Source organism: Triticum urartu, chromosome 1A, assembly GCF_056163025.1.
Source record: "Triticum urartu cultivar PI428250 chromosome 1A, HENAU_Tu73, whole genome shotgun sequence".
NCBI lineage: Eukaryota > Viridiplantae > Streptophyta > Magnoliopsida > Poales > Poaceae > Triticum > Triticum urartu.
The window spans coordinates 219,777,679-219,796,961 of record NC_141873.1 but is presented as its reverse complement, the minus strand read 5'-3'; the positions used below and the strand labels follow the sequence as shown (position 1 = coordinate 219,796,961).

The window sequence follows — 19,283 nt, the reverse complement described above, 5'->3', positions numbered from 1 at the left end:
GCACTGAACGTGTGTTTGATATGGGCGAGACGTTTTTTCTGAAACTTCAGCCATATTTACAGTCTTCAGTGGCGCCATGTGCCAACCACAAGCTTGCTTTCAAGTTTTATGGTCCCTTTGAAGTGGTGGAGCGTGGGTGAAGTGGCCTACAGATTAGCCCTACCACCTATCAGTCATGTGCACCCGGTCTTCCATGTTTCACTATTGCGCAAGGTCCTTGCACCGGGATGTCAAGTGATTTCTTTACTCCCTGCTCCTGATGATCAGTTCCAGTATCCAGAACAAATCCTTCAGCAACGAGTTGTTCGTCGGTGCGCTGATTCCCTGATCCAAGTACTCGTCAAATGGAGCGATGCGCCTGGAGAGATGGCTATCTAGGAAGACAAAGTGACACTTCGCCAGAAGTTTCCACGTGAGCCGGCTTGGGGTCAAGCCGCTTCTAAGGCGGGTGGGATTGTTAGCGACCAGGAGAAGCGCGAAGACGGGTTGCATGCTTTTGTATGTACTTGGAAGTTGATCTACGAGGGAGATAGCTGCGGACGCGAATAGATTAGATCCCGCCGGTCGATCGTTAGCTAGAGCTAGCCATCTTTTTCTTCTCTTCAGCACTCGATCGCTAGTCCAATGCCATTAGAGTTAACCTTATTGTCTACTCTCTCTGTTCCAGAATATAAAAACGTTTTTGATACTATGCTAGTGTTAAAAACGTTCTTATATTTTGGGACAGAAAGAGTAAGTGTCTATCATGTTTATTTCGTCGCGTCAGTTGGTTCATGCATGTTGCTGAGTTGAGACGTGAGGCTGCGGCGGTGTGCGTATAGTGTGATCACGTGCACACATACAAGCTGAGTGTCTTTTTTTTAGTGGACAAGCTGAGTGTCTAGTCAGTCCTGTTTAGTAGGGCATCTCCAAAGCGAACCTTCAAATCCGTGTAAATGTTTGGACCGTGTTGTTCAGAGGCAGTTTGACATCTAACGCCGCCCCGTATCGATTCACGGACTAGTCCTCTGCAAACCAGAAGCAAATTAGGGGGGTTTCACGGTAATACAGGCCATCATCACGTAGGACTCCGACACTCCCGGCCCGCCCAAAACCACGCCGGGGCCCCGTGTTTTCCCTCTTTCTCTGCATCAGGGCCATGCAAGAAGTCCACCATCTTGAAGCAGCTGCATCACACATGGCATTTAAATTTGACGCATTATCTTTGGCATGCCCGGTTCTCACAATGATATCAACATGCTGCAGTAGTCTCTATTATTTGCTAGGTTGACTGATGGGCAAGCTCCACCTTGCAACTATATTGTCAATAGGCATCAGTACAACATGAGTTACTATCAGTTTGACAATGTCTATCCTTTCCTCGTCATGCTGATGCTGCTCTCCTCCTCCATGGCCGTCGCCGACGATGAACCCCCATTCGGGCCAACCGTGGTTTAAAAAATATACGCGGATCAAAAAAAAGGTTCACAAATTTAAAAAAGATCACGGTTGAAAAATATACACGAATTCGGAAAAAGTTCATCAATTCAAAAATATACGTGATCTGGAAAAAAGATCACGAATTTTATAAATTCAGAAATTAAAAAAAATCATGGATTTGAATATTCTTATTTTACAATGAACTTATTATAGAGACGGGAGGGACAGAGTTGGTACACCTTTCTCTCCCGCAAGCTTTTAACGTGCATGGTTGCAACGAATGGGTCCTCACGATCGAGTAGATCAACGGGGCGAGGCCCATGGCAGGGCATGGAAACTTCATGGCCAAGGGTAACCACAGTAAACCTAAAAAAAGGTGTGAATTTTCATCAATCTATAAAAACCGAGGGAGTCGGTTTTTCCCGTAAACCATTAGCTTGCTGGTTTTTTCTTGAACGAGCAGCGATAAAGCGAGCGGCCAATCGGGACGAGGGACGAGGGACGAGCGGGCGAGCGATGGGAATGCGCTAATGGGCCGGCCCAGCTGTGCGCTAACAGGGTCTAAAGAGAGCTCAGAGCTCCCCACGGTCCGGGGTCTGGAGAAAGAAATTCAGCAGCGGCCGCCGCTTTGGTTGATCGGTTGCTGCCGCCGGCACCGCTACCTGCTGATCCCGCTCCCTTGTCGCGCACCGGCACCGCTGCTGCTCTCCCGCCTCGCACCTGCCCCGGCGGCCCAGTCCCCGCGGCAGCCGCCGCGCTGCAGGCTTGTCGCCTTGGGTTCAGGTGAGGTTCAGGGCTTCAGCATACCGCGATGTGTCATACTTTAGTGTTGAGCTTAAATAGAAAATTTGGAGATTTTGTTTTCAGTTGCATGTGTGAATGTGCAGGACTATTCTGACATTTTGTTGTTAACTCTTGTGGTAAATACTGTATCAAATTATGATCAGGAGATTTTTTTTTCTGTTTGCTACCTTTTGTATCTCCGTATTGTTATTTGTAGTTTCTGTCATGTTTTATCTATTTGGGAAAATCTAGATTTACTGGGCAATGTTGACTAAACCGGGATGCTCCACTCATGCCATAATCTGGACCTTTTTTAGGGTGCGTTTTGACCTTCTGTAGATTATTCTCGTCAGGATCATTCTGCTGGCGATTTTTGGATCTGGATTGAGACTAACACGGATTAATGACCGGATTCTAAGATTGCTCTTTGGTGACCGATCTGCTTATGCATCCTTTGTCATGGCAAGCAGCATTGCAGTAAAAGGAGTTAATAATTGGGGCAGGCCAAATTGGCTCCGCGTCCTCCCTTGTGCCAGTAATTATTTCTGCACCTCCATCTATGCCACCAAAGGCAAACAATTTGACATCACCAAGGGAATGGATAGATCAGAGATGAAGGGGCGAACAAAGCAAGTCTTTGTTAGCCATGCCTCTTATCCTGTATCTGAAGGCAACATCCTTAAGAAAACCACCCATCGGGACGGTTCTATATACAAGATAAACTATGGTCTTCTAAAGCTATGTCATCTTACTCAACGTGATGAGAGTAAGTCATCTATCATGTTCCATTTTATTTTTATGATGCTTACCAGCTATATAGTTTGGTTGATTGATTTAAAATGAATTCTTGTATTTTAAAAAATGCAATATATATCTGGATTGTTATAAAGAATTTATGAATTAGCAAAAAAATATCATGCTTCATTTGGATATATAAATTTGTCGATATACCATACATGATTAGGATCTTGTCACTAGTTTTAGTCCTACAAATAAGTTTCCCTTGTACTCATACACCAACAACTTCCATGACTCAGAAAAATTATTCTTCTTCTTTCTAAACTGCACAAATATGTATTGAGAAGCATAATTATAATTTTTTTGTGTAAATTGTTTGTATAAAACATTATTTGTTGTAATATAACATGTATTTTTTTTCATGAAGCACAACTAGAGCCGATGATGTTCTCAAATCCTATGAATTGTTTCCCGGATAGGGATAGATGCATGGTACATTCTGCAACTGCTATGATGCAGATTTTCTCGCTGAAATTGGAAAAAGCTAGTACCAACATCAGCTTGGTACAACTATATGGATATATAGCAGTGCGTGATCGTTATGATTCATTGCTTAATTATATTTTCAATCGTAGCAGAGATGATCCCATCATTGTGGAACAGGTGCACATTTTTACATATATATGCAATTATATTTGATATTTCATTCATTTAATAATACAAGTCAATATCCGCTCGAGTTGTTCCCCTACCTCTATTGTTTGATATAGGGTTGAAATCATAGGATTTTCTCTCTCTTGGGATTCATTTGCGCTATAGTTTATTGAAATTCTATTCACTTCTACCTTTTAGGAAGACTCCTATGCTTTTCCTGTCCACAATCAAACATCCTTTCAGTCTCTTGTACTGAAGATGGGGTGACACTCTAATCTTGTGCTTAGTGTAACGCTTTTCTGAATCCTGCAACCAAAGAGGTCAAACATTTGCGGTGTTGGTGATGGTGGCACCACTTTGATGATCTTATTTGTACTCCCTCCGGTCCATTTTACTCCGCGTATTAGATTTGTGTCAAGTCAAACTTTGCAAAGTTTGACAAATTTATATTAAAATATATGAACATCTACAATACCAAATATATATTCTATGAAACTACATTTCATAATGAATCTAATAATATTAATTTGGCACTGTGAGTGTTGATACTTTTTTCTATAAATTTGGTCAAAGTGGAGATACTTTGACTTTGAACAAAAACTTATATGCAAACTAAAAAGGAACGGAGGGAGTATCACTATATGCATTCGTTTATGCAAATGCATGTGCTTTGAGGATCTTATACAATGATGTGTTTTTTCCTTTGCATATGTTATGCAAGTTTGTGGTTAGTTATCTTTGCGTGATTTATCAAAGTTATGTTTTATATGCAGTCAAATTATGTTTGTTGGTAAAATATCTCAAATAATTTTATTTTGGAGGGTTTTGATTTTATGCTATCATTTATTTGAGATCTTTGTCAATTGACACAACGTAGAGCATATGCTTCACATATTTCTTACTTTCCATGAGGAGCTACTAAATAATAATAGGTTTACAGGGTTCTCTTATTGAGATGACTGGCCCTAAGAGAGGCATCACAATGGTAGCCCCTGCTCTAGTTGAGTTTGACATGAGGATCAAGAAAGGAAATCAAGAAGATGATCTACAACTAATTGATGGTGCAATGGAGTACCATGATCTAGTCACACCTGAGTATCCATTCACGCATCGGATTAATGGAGATTGTGGTGCGGTTGACATCACTTTAGCCCTCGTTCGTTGGGCATTTGAGGCCACAATAGATGTTGTCATATTGAAAGTGCAGTGTGGATTTGATTTATCTCTCAGTTCGTGTGTTTTCCTAATGAATGGTTTACATGAGATTCAACTCTTTCGTGGTAGTGTTGTTGAGTCATGTGGTTTAAGAAGATATGTGATTGCTGTAAAGAAGGATACTTTGATGTATTTGAAGTTCAAGGTAGGCCAGAATAGTTGTAAAAATGATCTTGATCACCATTGTTCATTCAAAGCAAAAAAGCATGGGCATGACTATCAGCAAATCATGCTTGAGCTTGAGTATCTCAGCGAAGGTGACTTGGTCGAACTTGCAAAGGTAAATCACTCGTTTCGTATTCGAACTTTGGTTGTGTTACTTGTTGAATGTACGTGGGTTGCGGCAGAAAACAAATAAATAGATCCACAAAAATGTGCATTCTTCTATTATTGTACCACCTTTAGTGTTTACAGAGTACTACCTTTGTAAACAAATGTAAAGACGTCTTATATTTGTTTATAGAGAGAGTATTTTTTTTACTCGTAACTCTATTAGAATTGTGTGGGTTCAGATTTGTATCATTTTATTAATAATATGTAATATCTATTTGTATGACTGTACTTTTTATTTAAAGGTCCGGCTCGAGCGTGGGCCGGCGCATGCCCACGACGACCAGGATGCGATAGGCGCCTGCCCCGGCGCGGGCGGATGACGGCGGGAAGAACGGGTAGAGGTGGAAGATGACATGTTTATTTTTTTGAAGGGATAGAAGATGGCATGTAGGTGGGGGTGATCTGCAGGCGACACACGCACAGGAGATACGTATAGAAGGGCCTTATGTCGTCGCACGAGTTGCGCTGTATTGAAGCGGAGACATGCATGGCTCAGCAGCAGTCGGCTGGAGAGCAAATAAATCGGCCATGTGAATATTATGTGATGCCCATTTGTCTGCACGTACGCACGTGGATGTTGGGATCTTCTGACGACACATACGTTGTACCAATCGCTCGGGAGATTAGATGATCCAGAGCACATATAATATCATGGAAATTAGTATTTTCTCTGATCCATATTACTTGTTGACTTGGGCATCGCTCAGCGCCAAATTCTTCATCTGGCTGGCTCTTTTGGACCGTTGCTGGACTAGCGAGCGTCTGGCCCGGCACGGCCTGCCTCATAGCCCACCTTGCATCTTCTGTGATCAAGCCGATGAGTCCATGCAGCTCATCTTCATTGGGTGCCCTCTCTCGCGCGCGGTCTGACACGACGTCTACTCCGCCCTGCGCCTGACTACTACCGGCTCAATGCCAGTTTGTAACTTGACCCTCTTCTTTATGTTTGAGTAGTTGTATTTGTTCTCGAGGATAAGAATTAACTCCTTTATGCTTAGAATAATTATTTCCATGCGATCCAATATGCTCTTGTCCATGTTCAAGTTAATATTATACATGAGTGTTGAGAGGAGACCATGCTCGCATTACCGCCCGTGATTGGTCGTGGAGGAACTACTGTGGTTGCACGGGTTAGGATGTTGAGGTAATTTGGGGCGACAGTACAATTCTCAATCCAGAGCCTTTGCAATTGATAGAGGAGTACAGGTAAACCCACATCTGACTGCGTTCACGGGGAAACCTTTAATTGACCGTATGTGATAACATGCTTGGGGAAGCTACGGTTGGTGGCGTATGTGCATGAAGTCTATGTTAAAGTAGAACATGCTCTGTACCGGGACCGACCACTTATGCATATGAAGGATGTATAGAGGATACGATAGAGAGCGTTTGCTCCGAACTTATTGCGCATGTCATATTTGTAGTGATGACTTCGAAATCCTAGAGAACACTTTACTGCTCAGGTACCATCTCTACAAACTTAATCTCTTTTTATTCCTTTTTTACCTTCTAGTTCATACTGTAGTAAACGCCTTTTATTTTGTTTTTCTAGCAACTGATAGGGTAGACTATTTCCAAACTCCGACTTGGTGCATACGTGAGTGTGTTAAGTGATAACATAGTTGTGGGGTTTGTGGTGCCTTCCTTTCCGCTCCCTGTGGGTTCGATACTTACTTATCATGAAAGTGCTACAATAACCTTGTGCACTTGCAGGTCATCACGAAAGTGAATTGGTCAAATGCATGAACATTTTAGAGAATAGGCTCGAGCGACCCCGGTTTTGAATTAACAAACTCAACATCTGGCAATAATTTCATCAAGGAATTAATAAGAAAAGAAAATACACAACGACCAATGTGTGAATGGAAAGCACTCTGTTTCATATTTGAACTTTAGCTGCTTATTTGATCTTGCACCGGATTTACTCTTATTTATTGATGCCATATTTGATCTAGCACTATATGTATGTCTGTTTGCTACTAATTACTAATTTTGTGCCGGAATGTTTGTCTTCTCTGTTTCTATGAGAAGCATATTTTCTGCAAATACTCTGAGCATGTCTTACCATATCTCCTTTGGAAGTTTAATTGATTTCATCATTGTTCGATCTGCATTCCTTTTTAAAGTACATAGGAGGCGCTACTTGAGAGATATGAAAGAAAATCCAAAGGCCCCAGGAAAAGAAAAATGCAACAAATATGGTCTTTTTGTCGATAAAGGGTGAATTTTATTGACTCAAAATGAAGCATCAAGTGAATACATACATAATGAGCACATATCCGACCTCTGCATAGCTAGGATACACACAATTAACAGCAACACGCACACACAAATAAACACGTCGACAAATAGCAAAGTCATATAAGACCAAAGTTACACATAAGCGAGAGAAAAACCCTGATCAAAACAACAACCGACAAACTACCACAACGACCATATCTGCACCAACCATCTCTTGACACCGCAAGAACAACAAAGTTCTTCAACAACAAGGCCTTCAGAAAGGGAATGACGTTGAAACATCGTCATCACCTGATTAAACAAACAAATGTTAGAATCAAGATTTTCACCCTGAAGAAAAGAGTCGAAAGTACATCCGAGCAACACCTTCAACCAGGTCAGGATGCAAAAACATTGTCATTGCCAGGTATAACCTCAGGTCAGACATATGGTTTTCACCTCGAAGCTCAAGCCCGGGTGCTCAAGAAGCACCACCAAATCAAAGTCAATCATATGTTATCGTCACCACTTTTCCGCATCCCAACAGCTCCATGCAGTGGTCTACAAATCCGTTTCCGTTGCTGCACCACCAAACCTTCTGCATCAAGCCGTCATCAATAGATTGCATCTCATCACTAAAGGCAAACTGGTCAAAATGAGATCAGCCAAAATGCTTCATATTTTAAACTTCATATTTTCTTCTGCTGGTTTTTTCTGAACGAGCAACGATAGAGCGAGCCGACAATCAGGACGAGTGGCGCAATCACTAGTTAACGGGTACCACTTGCAATGGTCACTCCTACCTTCTAAGGAGGTGCGCCACTTGTAGTAACCTAGTGTTTTCTCTTTTTTCGTAGATTTGTTTATTCAAAATTGCGTCCCAATCTTGAATCATTTTCACCATTGGATTCCTCGCATCAAGATCTTCTAAACTAGACCCTATGTTAATAGATTTTGACGAACTTTTGTTCGCATAAAAACTAAGAAAATGCAGAAACAAAAAAACCAAAAATGCCGACAAAAATAAAATCCGGTAAAAAATGGAAACCAAAAAAGGGAAAAAATGAATAACAAAAAAACAAAAGAAAAGATGAAGCCGAAAGCACGGTTGCGGCTTTTCATTTATTTTCCTTTTTTTGAAAAATACAATTTGTTTTCTGTGAAAACAGAGTGCTTCTCGCGGAAGGAAATCTATATTTCTATGACAAGAAAATTTGTGCTTCTTGTTCAAGTAAATTTTTTTGTTTTTCGAGAAGCAGGGTTGTGCTTCCATGAAAGCAAATATGTGTTTCTGGGAAGCACATATTTGTTTTCTTTTTGAGAAACATACATGTACTTATCTAGGAATCAAATATGTGCTTCTCATGGAAGCACAACTTTTTCCTGAGAAGCACAGGTGTGCTTCGCAAAACAACAAAATGAAACAGTTTTTAGTAGAGAAAACAAACAAAAACCAAAAAGAGAAAAAACATCTAATACACAAAAAATGTGTTTAGAAAATAAAAAAAACAAAATTCAGAGGAAGTGGCCAGTACGTGACACATGATGACTGCTGGGCCCACCACTTCGTATGCTCGTATGTCAAGAAAGTGACTCTTGCGAGAGAAGAAAAAATAACTCTCTTTTTTAGTCTATACTAGTTTCTGAACTTATAAATGCAACTACAAGTACTTGGAAGGAGGAGGAGTTAAGAAGGTTTTTTTTCTTCCAATTGACATGAATGTCATATTATCTATCCCACTGTGTACAAAGAGAATAAATGATTTTTGGGCTTGGGGCGAAGACCGTCGAGGCAAGTTTTCAGTCAGCTCGGTTTACCAGATGCTCTTCAATGTCAAAACCCAAAGGGAAAATCTATTGGCTGGTAATGGAGGCCCTTCAACATATGAACATGAGAAAAAGGGCGTGGGCGTCTTTTTGGAACATCAAGGTTCCCTCAAAACTGAAAAACTTTGTATGGAGATTGTGCAAGGACTCGGTACCAACTTCAAACATTTTGGATCATTGACATATGGCCTCAACCCCGGTCTGTCCGTTCTGTCCGGCGGAGGACAGCTGGAAACATGCTTTAATTAACTGTAGTACTGCAAGGTGCGTTTGGTCTCTTTCATCGGAAGAAATAGTGGAGCATATGTGTGACAGCATGAGTTAAAATGCTAAAAACTGGATCTTCACAATGCATGAGAAACTAAAGCAAGAAGAATTTACGCGTATGGTTGTTACTCTTTGGGCAATTTGGAGATCAAGGCGTAAAGCCATTCGTGAGGATATATGTGACAGCCCTATACGGATCCATCTTTTCATCAATGCTTTTTTGAGGGATATACAGATATTTTCAACGCCAGTACATCAAACTAATGCAAGCCAGGCACCCAGGTCAGCTCTTTGGCAACCTCCGCCACTGGAGCATGTGAAGTTTAATGTTGATGCCGCTATTTCAAGTCGAAATTTTGGTGCGGTTGGAGTAATATGCAGGGACGTCGCTGGCACTTTCCTGGGTGCCTCTTCTCTTACTTTCCAACACATATTTGATCCCGTTGCATTGGAAGCATTGGTGGTAAGAGAGGCGCTTGCGCTCGCGAAGGATTTATATGTGCATAAGATACAAGTGGCGTCTAATTACAAGATCATGGTGGATGAAATCAAGCAAGGTACATCGTCGAATCATGCAGCAATTGTTGGGGAACGTAGTAATTTCAAAAAAAATTCCTACGCACACGCAAGATCATGTGATGCATAGCAACGAGAGGGGAGAGTGTTGTCTACGTACCCAACGCAGACCGACTGCGGAAGCGATGACACGACGTAGAGGAAGTAGTCGTACGTCTTCACGATCCAACCGATCAAGCACCGAAACTACGGCACCTCCGAGTTCGAGCACACGTTCAGCTCGATGACGATCCCCGGACTCCGATCCAGCAAAGTGTCGGGGATGAGTTCCGTCAGCACGACGGCGTGGTGACGATCTTGATGAACTACAGCAGCAGGGCTTCGCCTAAACTCCGCTACAGTATTATCGAGGAATATGGTGGCAGGGGGCACCGCACACGGCTAAGGAATAGATCACGTGGATCAACTTGTGTGTTTCTGGGGTGCCTCTGCCTCAGTATATAAAGGAGCCAAGGGGGGAGGGGGCGCCGGCCAAGGGAGGAGGGCGCAGGAGGAGTCCTACTCCTTCCGGGAGTAGGACTCCCCCCCAATCCTATTCCAATTAGGATTCCCCAAAGGGGGAAAGAGGGAGAGGGGGGCCGGCCACCTTCTCCTAGTCCTAATAGGACTAGGGGAGGGGGAAGTGGCGCAGCCACCTTGGGCTGCCCCTTTCTCCTTTCCACTAAGGCCCACGAAGGCCCATATGGTTCCCGGGGGGTTCCGGTAACCTCCCGGTAACCCGGTAAAATCCCGATTTCACCCGGAACACTTTCGATATCCAAATATAGGCTTCCAATATATCAATCTTTACGTATCGACCATTTCGGGACTCCTCGTCATGTCCGTGATCACATCCGGGACTCCGAACAACCTTCGGTACATCAAAATGCATAAACTCATAATATAACTGTCATCGTAACCTTAAGCGTGCGGACCCTACGGGTTCGAGAACAATGTAGACATGACCGAGACACGTCTCCGGTCAATAACCAATAGCGGGACCTGGATGCCCATATTGGCTCCTACATATTCTACGAAGATCTTTATCGGTCAGACCGCATAACAACATACGTTGTTCCCTTTGTCATCGGTATGTTACTTACTCGAGATTCGATCGTCGGTATCCAATACCTAGTTCAATCTCGTTACCGGCAAGTCTCTTTACTCGTTCCGTAATACATCATCTCACAACTACCATATTAGTTGTAATGCTTGCAAGGCTTATGTGATGTGTATTACCGAGAGGGCCCAGAGATACCTCTCCGACAATCGGAGTGACAAATCCTAATCTCGAAATACGCCAACCCAACATCTACCTTTGGAAACACCTGTAATGCTCCTTTATAATCACTCAGTTATGTTGTGACGTTTGGTAGCACCCAAAGTGTTCCTCCGGCAAACGGGAGTTGCATAATCTCATAGTCATAGGAACATGTATAAGTCATGAAGAAAGCAGTAGCAACATACTAAACGATCGGGTGCTAAGCTAATGGAATGGGTCATGTCAATCAGATCATTCAACTAATGATGTGACCTCGTTAATCAAATAACAACTCATTGTTCATGGTTAGGAAACATAACCATCTTTGATTAACGAGCTAGTCAAGTAGAGGCATACTAGTGACACTTTGTTTGTCTATGTATTCACACATGTATTATGTTTCCGGTTAATACAATTCTAGCATGAATAATAAACATTTATCATGATTATAAGGAAATAAATAATAACTTTATTATTGCCTCTAGGGCATATTTCCTTCAGCAATCAACGGTGTAGGTTCACTTTAAATCGACGCATGGACGGATTGACGTGCTTCATCATGCGGAGATCGTCCACAACCGTCGTGTGTGTAGCAGCACTCATCATAGAGAGATCGAATGCTTTTATTACTTGTAATTTTGTTTATGAGTTTAGGAGTTCGAATTTCGAGGCTCACAATCTCGCTAGGCATGCACTTTCGCTTGGGTTAGACCGCCGTGTTTGGTTAGGCCTCCCTGGAGATTTGAATTTTATCCCTATAAATGTTGCGACAATTTAAATAAAGCCCGGCGAGGATGTCTCAAAAAAAGTTCTTTTTATTTTTTGACAGAAATGAATCGGGGAGAACGAGGAAACTCCTACGACGTACGAAGCCTGGGGCGTATGAAAATTATGTGAGTCTCACCATGAACGAAAAAACCTGGAGAAACAATCCTCCCCTTTAATATTAACTAGCAAATATGCCCGTGCGTTGCAACGGGAGACAAAAAATTATGGCTAATCAAATAAGTATGACTCAATATCTTGACACATGAGCGTACTCTATTTTAATACAGTGGCTCACCATGTTGCTATTTTTTTCTCACCCTAGCCGATGATCGCGATGTCCACGTGATCACAATGCATTTGATGCGGTAAATCCCAAGGCTATGAGTTTGCGAGTGCATGCCACATTTGTCATTATGTTGCGCAAGGGAACGTTTAAAACTTTAAAAACAAATCTCATTGACTACGTACTACTCCCAACGCCAAGACATATAAAGACTTTCAAAAAACTAATCGAATCCGAAACATAAAATACTTTTGAATCAGTGAACACTTTTTCGAATCGACAAACATGTTTTTTTGAATTTTTTTATTTTCTAAAGAAAATAATGAACATTAGTTTTGTTTACAAACTTTTTTAAATGTATGAAACGGTTTCAAATTCATTAACATTTTTTGAATCGAAGAATTTTTTTTAATTGGGGAACAAATTTTAAAAACATTTTTTTTGCGAACATTTTCTAAAATGTCATGGACATTTTTTTTCAGTTTTTCGAATATGTTTTGACTACACGATCATTTTTTCAAAATCATGAAATTTCCCGACCATTTTTCCAAATTGTGATTCTTTTATAATATTGCAAACAATTTTGCAAAAGCACCAACATCTTTTGAATCTGCAATTTTTTTTATGATTTCTCAAACATTTTGATTGAAAACTCGTAACTTAAGAATATTAGATCCCGAATTAATTTAAAAAAGAATGAAAACAGAAAAGATAAAAAAAAGTAAAATGAGAAGAAACAGGGGAGTAAAGATAAAATTGTAGAAGCTGGGGATCGAACCCTAGTCTCGTCGCTAGAGGAGCAATCGGACAATCACCCTGCTACTCATCACTCATTGACTTCTACTCGCCTCGCACCTATAAAACAGCGTAGGAGGCGGCGATTTTTGTCCGAAAAAACGAATCGTTTTTCACTTACGGGTGGCATTGGTGGGTAATTTTTACCAATTTAAAAGGTAATTTTAATAACGGACGATCAGAAGCGATAGCCGCTCTATTAGTATATATATATATATATAGGTAAAGATAAAGAGGTAAAGATTAGGTAAAGATAAAGATAGGGTAGTGCTTGCGTAGTTGCTCCTGACGAACGTGTGCGTTAATGGGCCGGCCCAGCTGTGTGCTACAGGGTCTATTAGGCCCCAGGGCCCTGGATTTGGAGAAAAAACAACTCAGCACTATTTTAAATGGACCCTTCTTGCTACAGCCAGTGGCACAACAAGGCCCAAGGCAGAGGGAGACCGCACGCGCAATCTGGCAGCTAGCCAGAGCCACGATCCACGCGCACGCGCCTCCGCCGCCGTGTTGATAGATTGCTGCCGCCTTGTGCGCCGGCACCGCCACCTGCTGATCCCGCTCCCTTGTCACGCACCTCTGCCGCTCTTCCGACGCAGCCCGCGTCGCGCCGTCCCGCGGCCTGCTCCTGCAATCCGGCCTCGCACCTGCCCCGGCGGCCCTGTCCCGGCGGCAGCCGCCGCGCTGCAGGCTTGTCCCCTTCGGTTCAGGTGAGGCTCATGGCTTCAGGCAGCCGGCGGTGGTGGTTGTCTTTTTGACATTCCGTATCATGTGTATGTGTCCAGTATATCGCGATGTGCCATACTTTAGCGCCGAGCTTAAATAGAAGATTTAGAGATTTTGTTTTCGGTTTCCTGTGTGAATGTGCAGGACTATTCTGACATCTTGTTGTTAACTCTTGTGGTAATTATCAAATAGAAGATCAGGAGATTTTTTCTGTTTGCTACCTTTTGGTATCTTGGTATTGTTATTTGTAGTTTCTGTCATGTTTTATCTATTTGGGAAAATCTAGATTTACTGGGCAATGTTGACTAAACCGGGATGCTCCACTCATGCCATAATCTGGATCTTTTTTAGGGTGCGTTTTGACCTTCTGTAGATTATTCTCGTCAGGACCATTCTGCTGGAGATTTTTGGATCTGGAATGAGACTAACACGGAATAATGACCAGGTTCTAAGATTGCTCTTTGGTGACCGATCTGCTTATGCATCCTTTGTCATGGCAAGCAACATTGCAGTAAAAGGAGTTAATAATTGGGGCAGGCCAAATTGGCTCCGCGTCCTCCCTTGTGCCAGTAATTATTTCTGCACCTCCTTCTATGCCACCAAAGGCAAACAATTTGACATCACCAAGGGAATGGATAGATCAGAGATGAAGGGGCGAACAAAGCAAGTCTTTGTTAGCCATGCCTCTTATCCTGTATCTGAACGCAACATCCTTAAGAAAACCACCCATCGGGACGGTTCTATATACAAGATAAACTATGGTCTTCTAAAGCTATGGCATCTTACTCAACGTGATGAGAGTAAGTCATCTATCATGTTCCATTTTATTTTTAGGATGCTTACCAGCTATATAGTTTGGTTGATTGATTTAAAATGAATTCTTGTATTTTAAAAAATGCAATATATATCTGGATTGTTATAAAGAATTTATGAATTAGCAAAAAAATAGCATGCTTCATTTGGATATATAAATTTGTCGATATACCATACATGATTAGGATCTTGTCACTAGTTTTAGTCCTACAAATAACTTTCCCTTGTACTCATACACCAACAACTTCCATGACTCAGAAAATCAAACGACATTATTCTTCTTTCTAAATTGCACAAATATGTATTGACAAGCATAATTATAATTTTTTTGTGTAAATTGTTTGTATAAAACATTATTTGTTGTAATATAACATGTATTTTTTTTCATGAAGCACAACTAGAGCCGATGATGTTCTCAAATCCCATGAATTGTTTCCCGGATAGGGATAGATGCATGGTACATTCTGCAACTGCTATGATGCAGATTTTCTCGCTGAAATTGGAAAAAGCTAGTACCAACATCGGCTTGGTACAACTATATGGATATATAGCAGTGCGTGATTGTCATGATTCATTGCTTAATTATGTCTTCAATCGTAGCAGAGATGATCCCATCATTGTGGAACAGGTGCACATTTTTACATATATATGCAATTATATTTGATATTTCATCCATTTAAATCGTAAGATTTTCTCTCTCTTGGGATTCATTTGCGCTATAGTCTATTGAAATTCTATTCACTCCAAGCTTTTAGGAAGACTCCTATGCTTTTCCTCCTCACAATCAAACATCCTTTCAGTCATCTTGTACTGAAGATGGCGTGACACTCTAATCTTGTGCTTTATTTAGTGTACAACTTTTCGGGAATCCTGCAACCAAAGAGGTCAAACATTTGAGGTGTTGCAGATGGTGGCACCACTCTGATGATCTTATTTGTATGACTATATGCATTCATTTATGCAAATGCATGTGCTTTGAGGATCTTATACAACGATGTGTTTTTTCCTTTGCATATGTTAGGCAAGTTTGTGGTTAGTTATCTTTGCATGATTTATCGAAGTCATGTTCCATGTGCAGTCAAATTATATTTGTTGATAAAATATCTCAAATAATTTTCTTTTGAAGGGTTTAGATTTTATGCTATCATTTATTTGAGATCTGTTGTCAATTGGCATAAAGTAGAGCATATGCTTCACATATTTCTTACTTTCCATGAGGAGCTACTAAATAATAATAGGTTTACAGGGTTCTCTTATTGAGATGACCGGCCCTAAGCGAGGCATCACAATGGTAGCCCCTGTTCTAGTTGAGTTTGACATGAGGATCAAGAAAGGAAAGCAAGAAGATGATCTACAACTAATTGATGGTGCAATGGAGTACCACGATCTAGTCACACCTGAGTACCCATTCACGCATCGGTTTAATGGTGACTGTGGCGCGGTTGACATCACTTTAGCCCTTATTCGTTGGGCATTTGAGGCCACAATAGATGTTGTCATATCAAAAGTGCAGTGTGGATTTGATTTATCCCTCAGCTCATGTATTCTCCTTATGGATGATTTACATGAGATTCAACTCTTTCGTGGCAGTATTGGTGAGTCGTGTGGCTTAAGAAGACATGTGATTGCTGTGGAGAAGGATACTTTGATGCATTTGAAGTTCAAGGTAGGTCAGAATAGTTGTAAAAATGATTTTGATCACCATTGTTCCTTCAAAGCGAAAAAACATGGGTACGACTATCAGCAAATCATGTTTGAGCTTGCCTCTATCTCAGTGAAGGTGACTTGGTCGAACTTGCAAAGCTAAGTCACTTGTTTCATATTCGAACTTTGGTTGTGTTACTAGTTGAAAGTATGTGTGTTGCTACAGAAGACAAATAAATGGCTCCACAAAAATGTGTATTTCTTTGATTATTGTACTACCTTTGTAAACAAATGTAAAGACGTCTTATATTTGTTTACCGAGGGAGTATTTTTTATTCAACTCTATTAGAGTTGTGTGAGTTCAGATTTGTACCATTTTATTAAGATTATTAATATATATTTGTATGACTGTCATGCGGACAACGGCGAGAAGAGCAGGTAGAGGTAGAAATGCCGATGGTGTGTGGATAATATATCTACACGCACACTATATTGAAGCAGAGACGTGGCTGGCTCAGCAACACTATGCCGGAGAGCAATTGTCTGCACGTGACACACGTGGATGTTGGGATCTTTCGACAACATGTATCGTTGTACTAGTCGCTCAGGAGATGAGATGATCCACATCACGTAGTATAGGAGTACCCTCCTTGTAAAAAAATATAAGAGCGTTTAAACCACTACTTTCTTTCACTATTCAAGATATCTTCCGATATTCCGATAAATCGGACGATTTATCGCTTACCGTTGTCTGACTGATAGAATAAATCGGCTGATAAATTAGTCGATATGACGATAAATTAGCCGATATGGCGATAAACTGGCCGATTTAACCTTTATCATAGGTCGACCGATAAGTTTCCGATAAGCGATATCCCCAACATTGATTTCTTTACAGAAAAAGTACCATGGAAAAATAAATTGCTCTGGCGGCCTACTTTCTTGCTAGCACCCACGGGCACGGCGGATCAACAAGCCGGCCGCCTGTCGCATCGCATGCGGTGGATCCATCTGTCACTTAGGAGATGAGATGATTCACATCACGTAGTATAGGAGTACCCTCGGTAAAGAAATATAAGAGCATTTGGATCACTACTTTACAGAGGAAGTATCATGGAAAAATAAATTGCTCCGGCGACCTACTTTCTTGCTAGCACCCACGGGCACGGCGGATCAACAAGCCGGCCGCCTGTCACATCGCATGCGGTGGATCCATCTGTCACTCAGGAGATGAGATGATTCACATCACGTAGTATAGGAGTACCCTCGGTAAAGAAATATAAGAGCATTTGGATCACTACTTTACAGAGGAAGTATCATGGAAAAATAAATCGCTCCGGCGACCTACTTTCTTGCTAGCACCCACGGGCACGGCGGATCAGCAAGCCGGCCGGCTGTCACATGCGGTCGATCCATCTGTTTTTTTCTTATTTTCTCCCTCCACGTGCATGCATGGTCAAGTCCGGTCGGAGTCGGACAGTTTGGACGGCTGGAATTTCCCACTTTACTCAAGCCACAAGCTAAAGAAGATTCACATCTTCCTTGTTGCTAGCCAGCCGCTGTTTCTCTCTCTGGGTCGACATCATTCTTCCATTCTTTTCTTAACATACACTGCTGAAAACAGATTCACTTTTCCAAATAAGCAAGCTTCATTCGATTTCCTTGCAATGCTGCTAATTACATACAATATCTCCAATAGATTATGAAAAAAAAACACCGCCGTGCCGAAAACACAGCAGTAAACTTTATGAGGCACCTAGGACAAACACACAGCTTGTTTTCCTAACAATGTTGCTTAATGGAGCTTAATTTCTTTTGTTAAAATGTATTCAAATGCAGTCTTATTTGAAAGCCCTCGCCGCAGGCCACTGAAGGTCCGCATCTTCCTTGCTTGCTAGGTAGCCGCTGCTTCTCTCTCTGTCTGACAACATTCTTCCATTTCGACCATGATCATCTCATCATAAAGTACATGCATACGAATGGTTAGGCCATCTTCACCATGCGACCCTAAACGGACGTCCGGTTTGGCCGGATTTTGTCCCTTTGGGATCGATGGATTCGCCCGTGTCCGGTCTTGTCCGTTGGGTCGTGCGTGCGGCCACACCCCAAATCACGTCTGTGTTGGACATGATTTAAAAAAATAGAAAACGTAAATAAAATGACTAAAAAAATTAAATAAGCGCAGTTTAATAAACATAAAACTTAGTTAGGATCGCCACGGCCACAAAATGGCCCAGTTTCACGTCCAACTTGACATAATTAAACATTAAAAAAAAACGGCCGCCGCCAGTGCGCTTCTGCCCATGCCCGTCGATGCCGTCGCCGTCGCCGTCTTCAGTGCCCGTCGGCGTCGTCGTCGCTGACGAGGTCCACGTAGGCCGGCGGCGTCCAGAGGTGGGCCGGCGGTGCGTGGTAGACGGGGGTGGGCTGGATGGCAGGAGGTGCCTGCACGACCTCCTCCCGTGGCGACGCCTCCCGCTCCGGTGACCGCGGCGGACTGGCGCACCAGTCCACGCCCACGGCGGCGGCCATCTCCGGTGCAGTGCAGGACCAGCCCCACCCCTGGCCCAGCAGACCCGGGTGGAACGCGGCCACCGGCTCCTCCTCCATTGCCTCCTCCTCGGGGATGGCTACCTCGCCGGCGGCGGAGTGGGCCATCATCTCCTTCAGGCCCTCCCATTTGCCGCTCATCGTGCGTGTACATGGAGTCCTCCATGACATGCGCCATGAGACGGGCCTCCTCCTCCGCTGTCATGCGAGGAGGTGGTGGCGGAGATGGCGAAGGCGACGGCGAGGGCGTGGGCGTGAAGCCGCACACCAGCCTACGCCCGCGCTCCTAGGGAGCAGGCGCTATGCGCTCCCGACGTGGCCGCCGCGGCCCAGACGCCGTGCCGGCGAAGAAAGAGGCACGCCGCATGTCGTGCTCGTCCCTGAGCCAGGTATCCCAGAGGGAGGAGTCCGGGCCTACCTGTCGTCGCAGTACAG

General features: G+C 42.6%; 1 protein-coding gene and 1 pseudogene across 8 annotated transcripts; both read left to right on the top strand.

Annotated features, from left to right (window-relative positions):
* The first annotated feature begins 1,951 nt into the window (after window positions 1-1,951).
* LOC125507419 (uncharacterized) lies at window positions 1,952-5,162 on the top strand (annotated as a pseudogene). The gene is made up of 4 exons (XR_015600090.1): window positions 1,952-2,202; window positions 2,556-2,968; window positions 3,368-3,603; window positions 4,535-5,162. The product of XR_015600090.1 is annotated as an uncharacterized LOC125507419 (transcript).
* An 8,366-nt stretch (window positions 5,163-13,528) lies between these two features.
* On the top strand, window positions 13,529-17,000 carry LOC125507407 (uncharacterized). 7 transcript variants are annotated; one of them, XM_087517389.1, is made up of 5 exons: window positions 13,529-13,825; window positions 14,229-14,641; window positions 15,047-15,282; window positions 15,901-16,434; window positions 16,737-17,000. In XM_087517389.1, the coding sequence occupies exons 2-5, from the start codon at window positions 14,260-14,262 to the stop codon at window positions 16,767-16,769; spliced, it is 1,185 nt and encodes a 394-aa protein (XP_087373515.1). In that variant the 5' UTR covers window positions 13,529-13,825; window positions 14,229-14,259; the 3' UTR covers window positions 16,770-17,000. The 7 variants fall into 7 exon arrangements, with proteins under 7 accessions (XP_087373515.1, XP_048527942.1, XP_048527951.2 ...); XM_048671994.2 differs by having other exon boundaries at window positions 13,628-13,825; window positions 14,287-14,641; XM_048671991.2 differs by having other exon boundaries at window positions 13,638-13,825; window positions 14,215-14,641.
* Window positions 17,001-19,283: the final 2,283 nt, after the last annotated feature.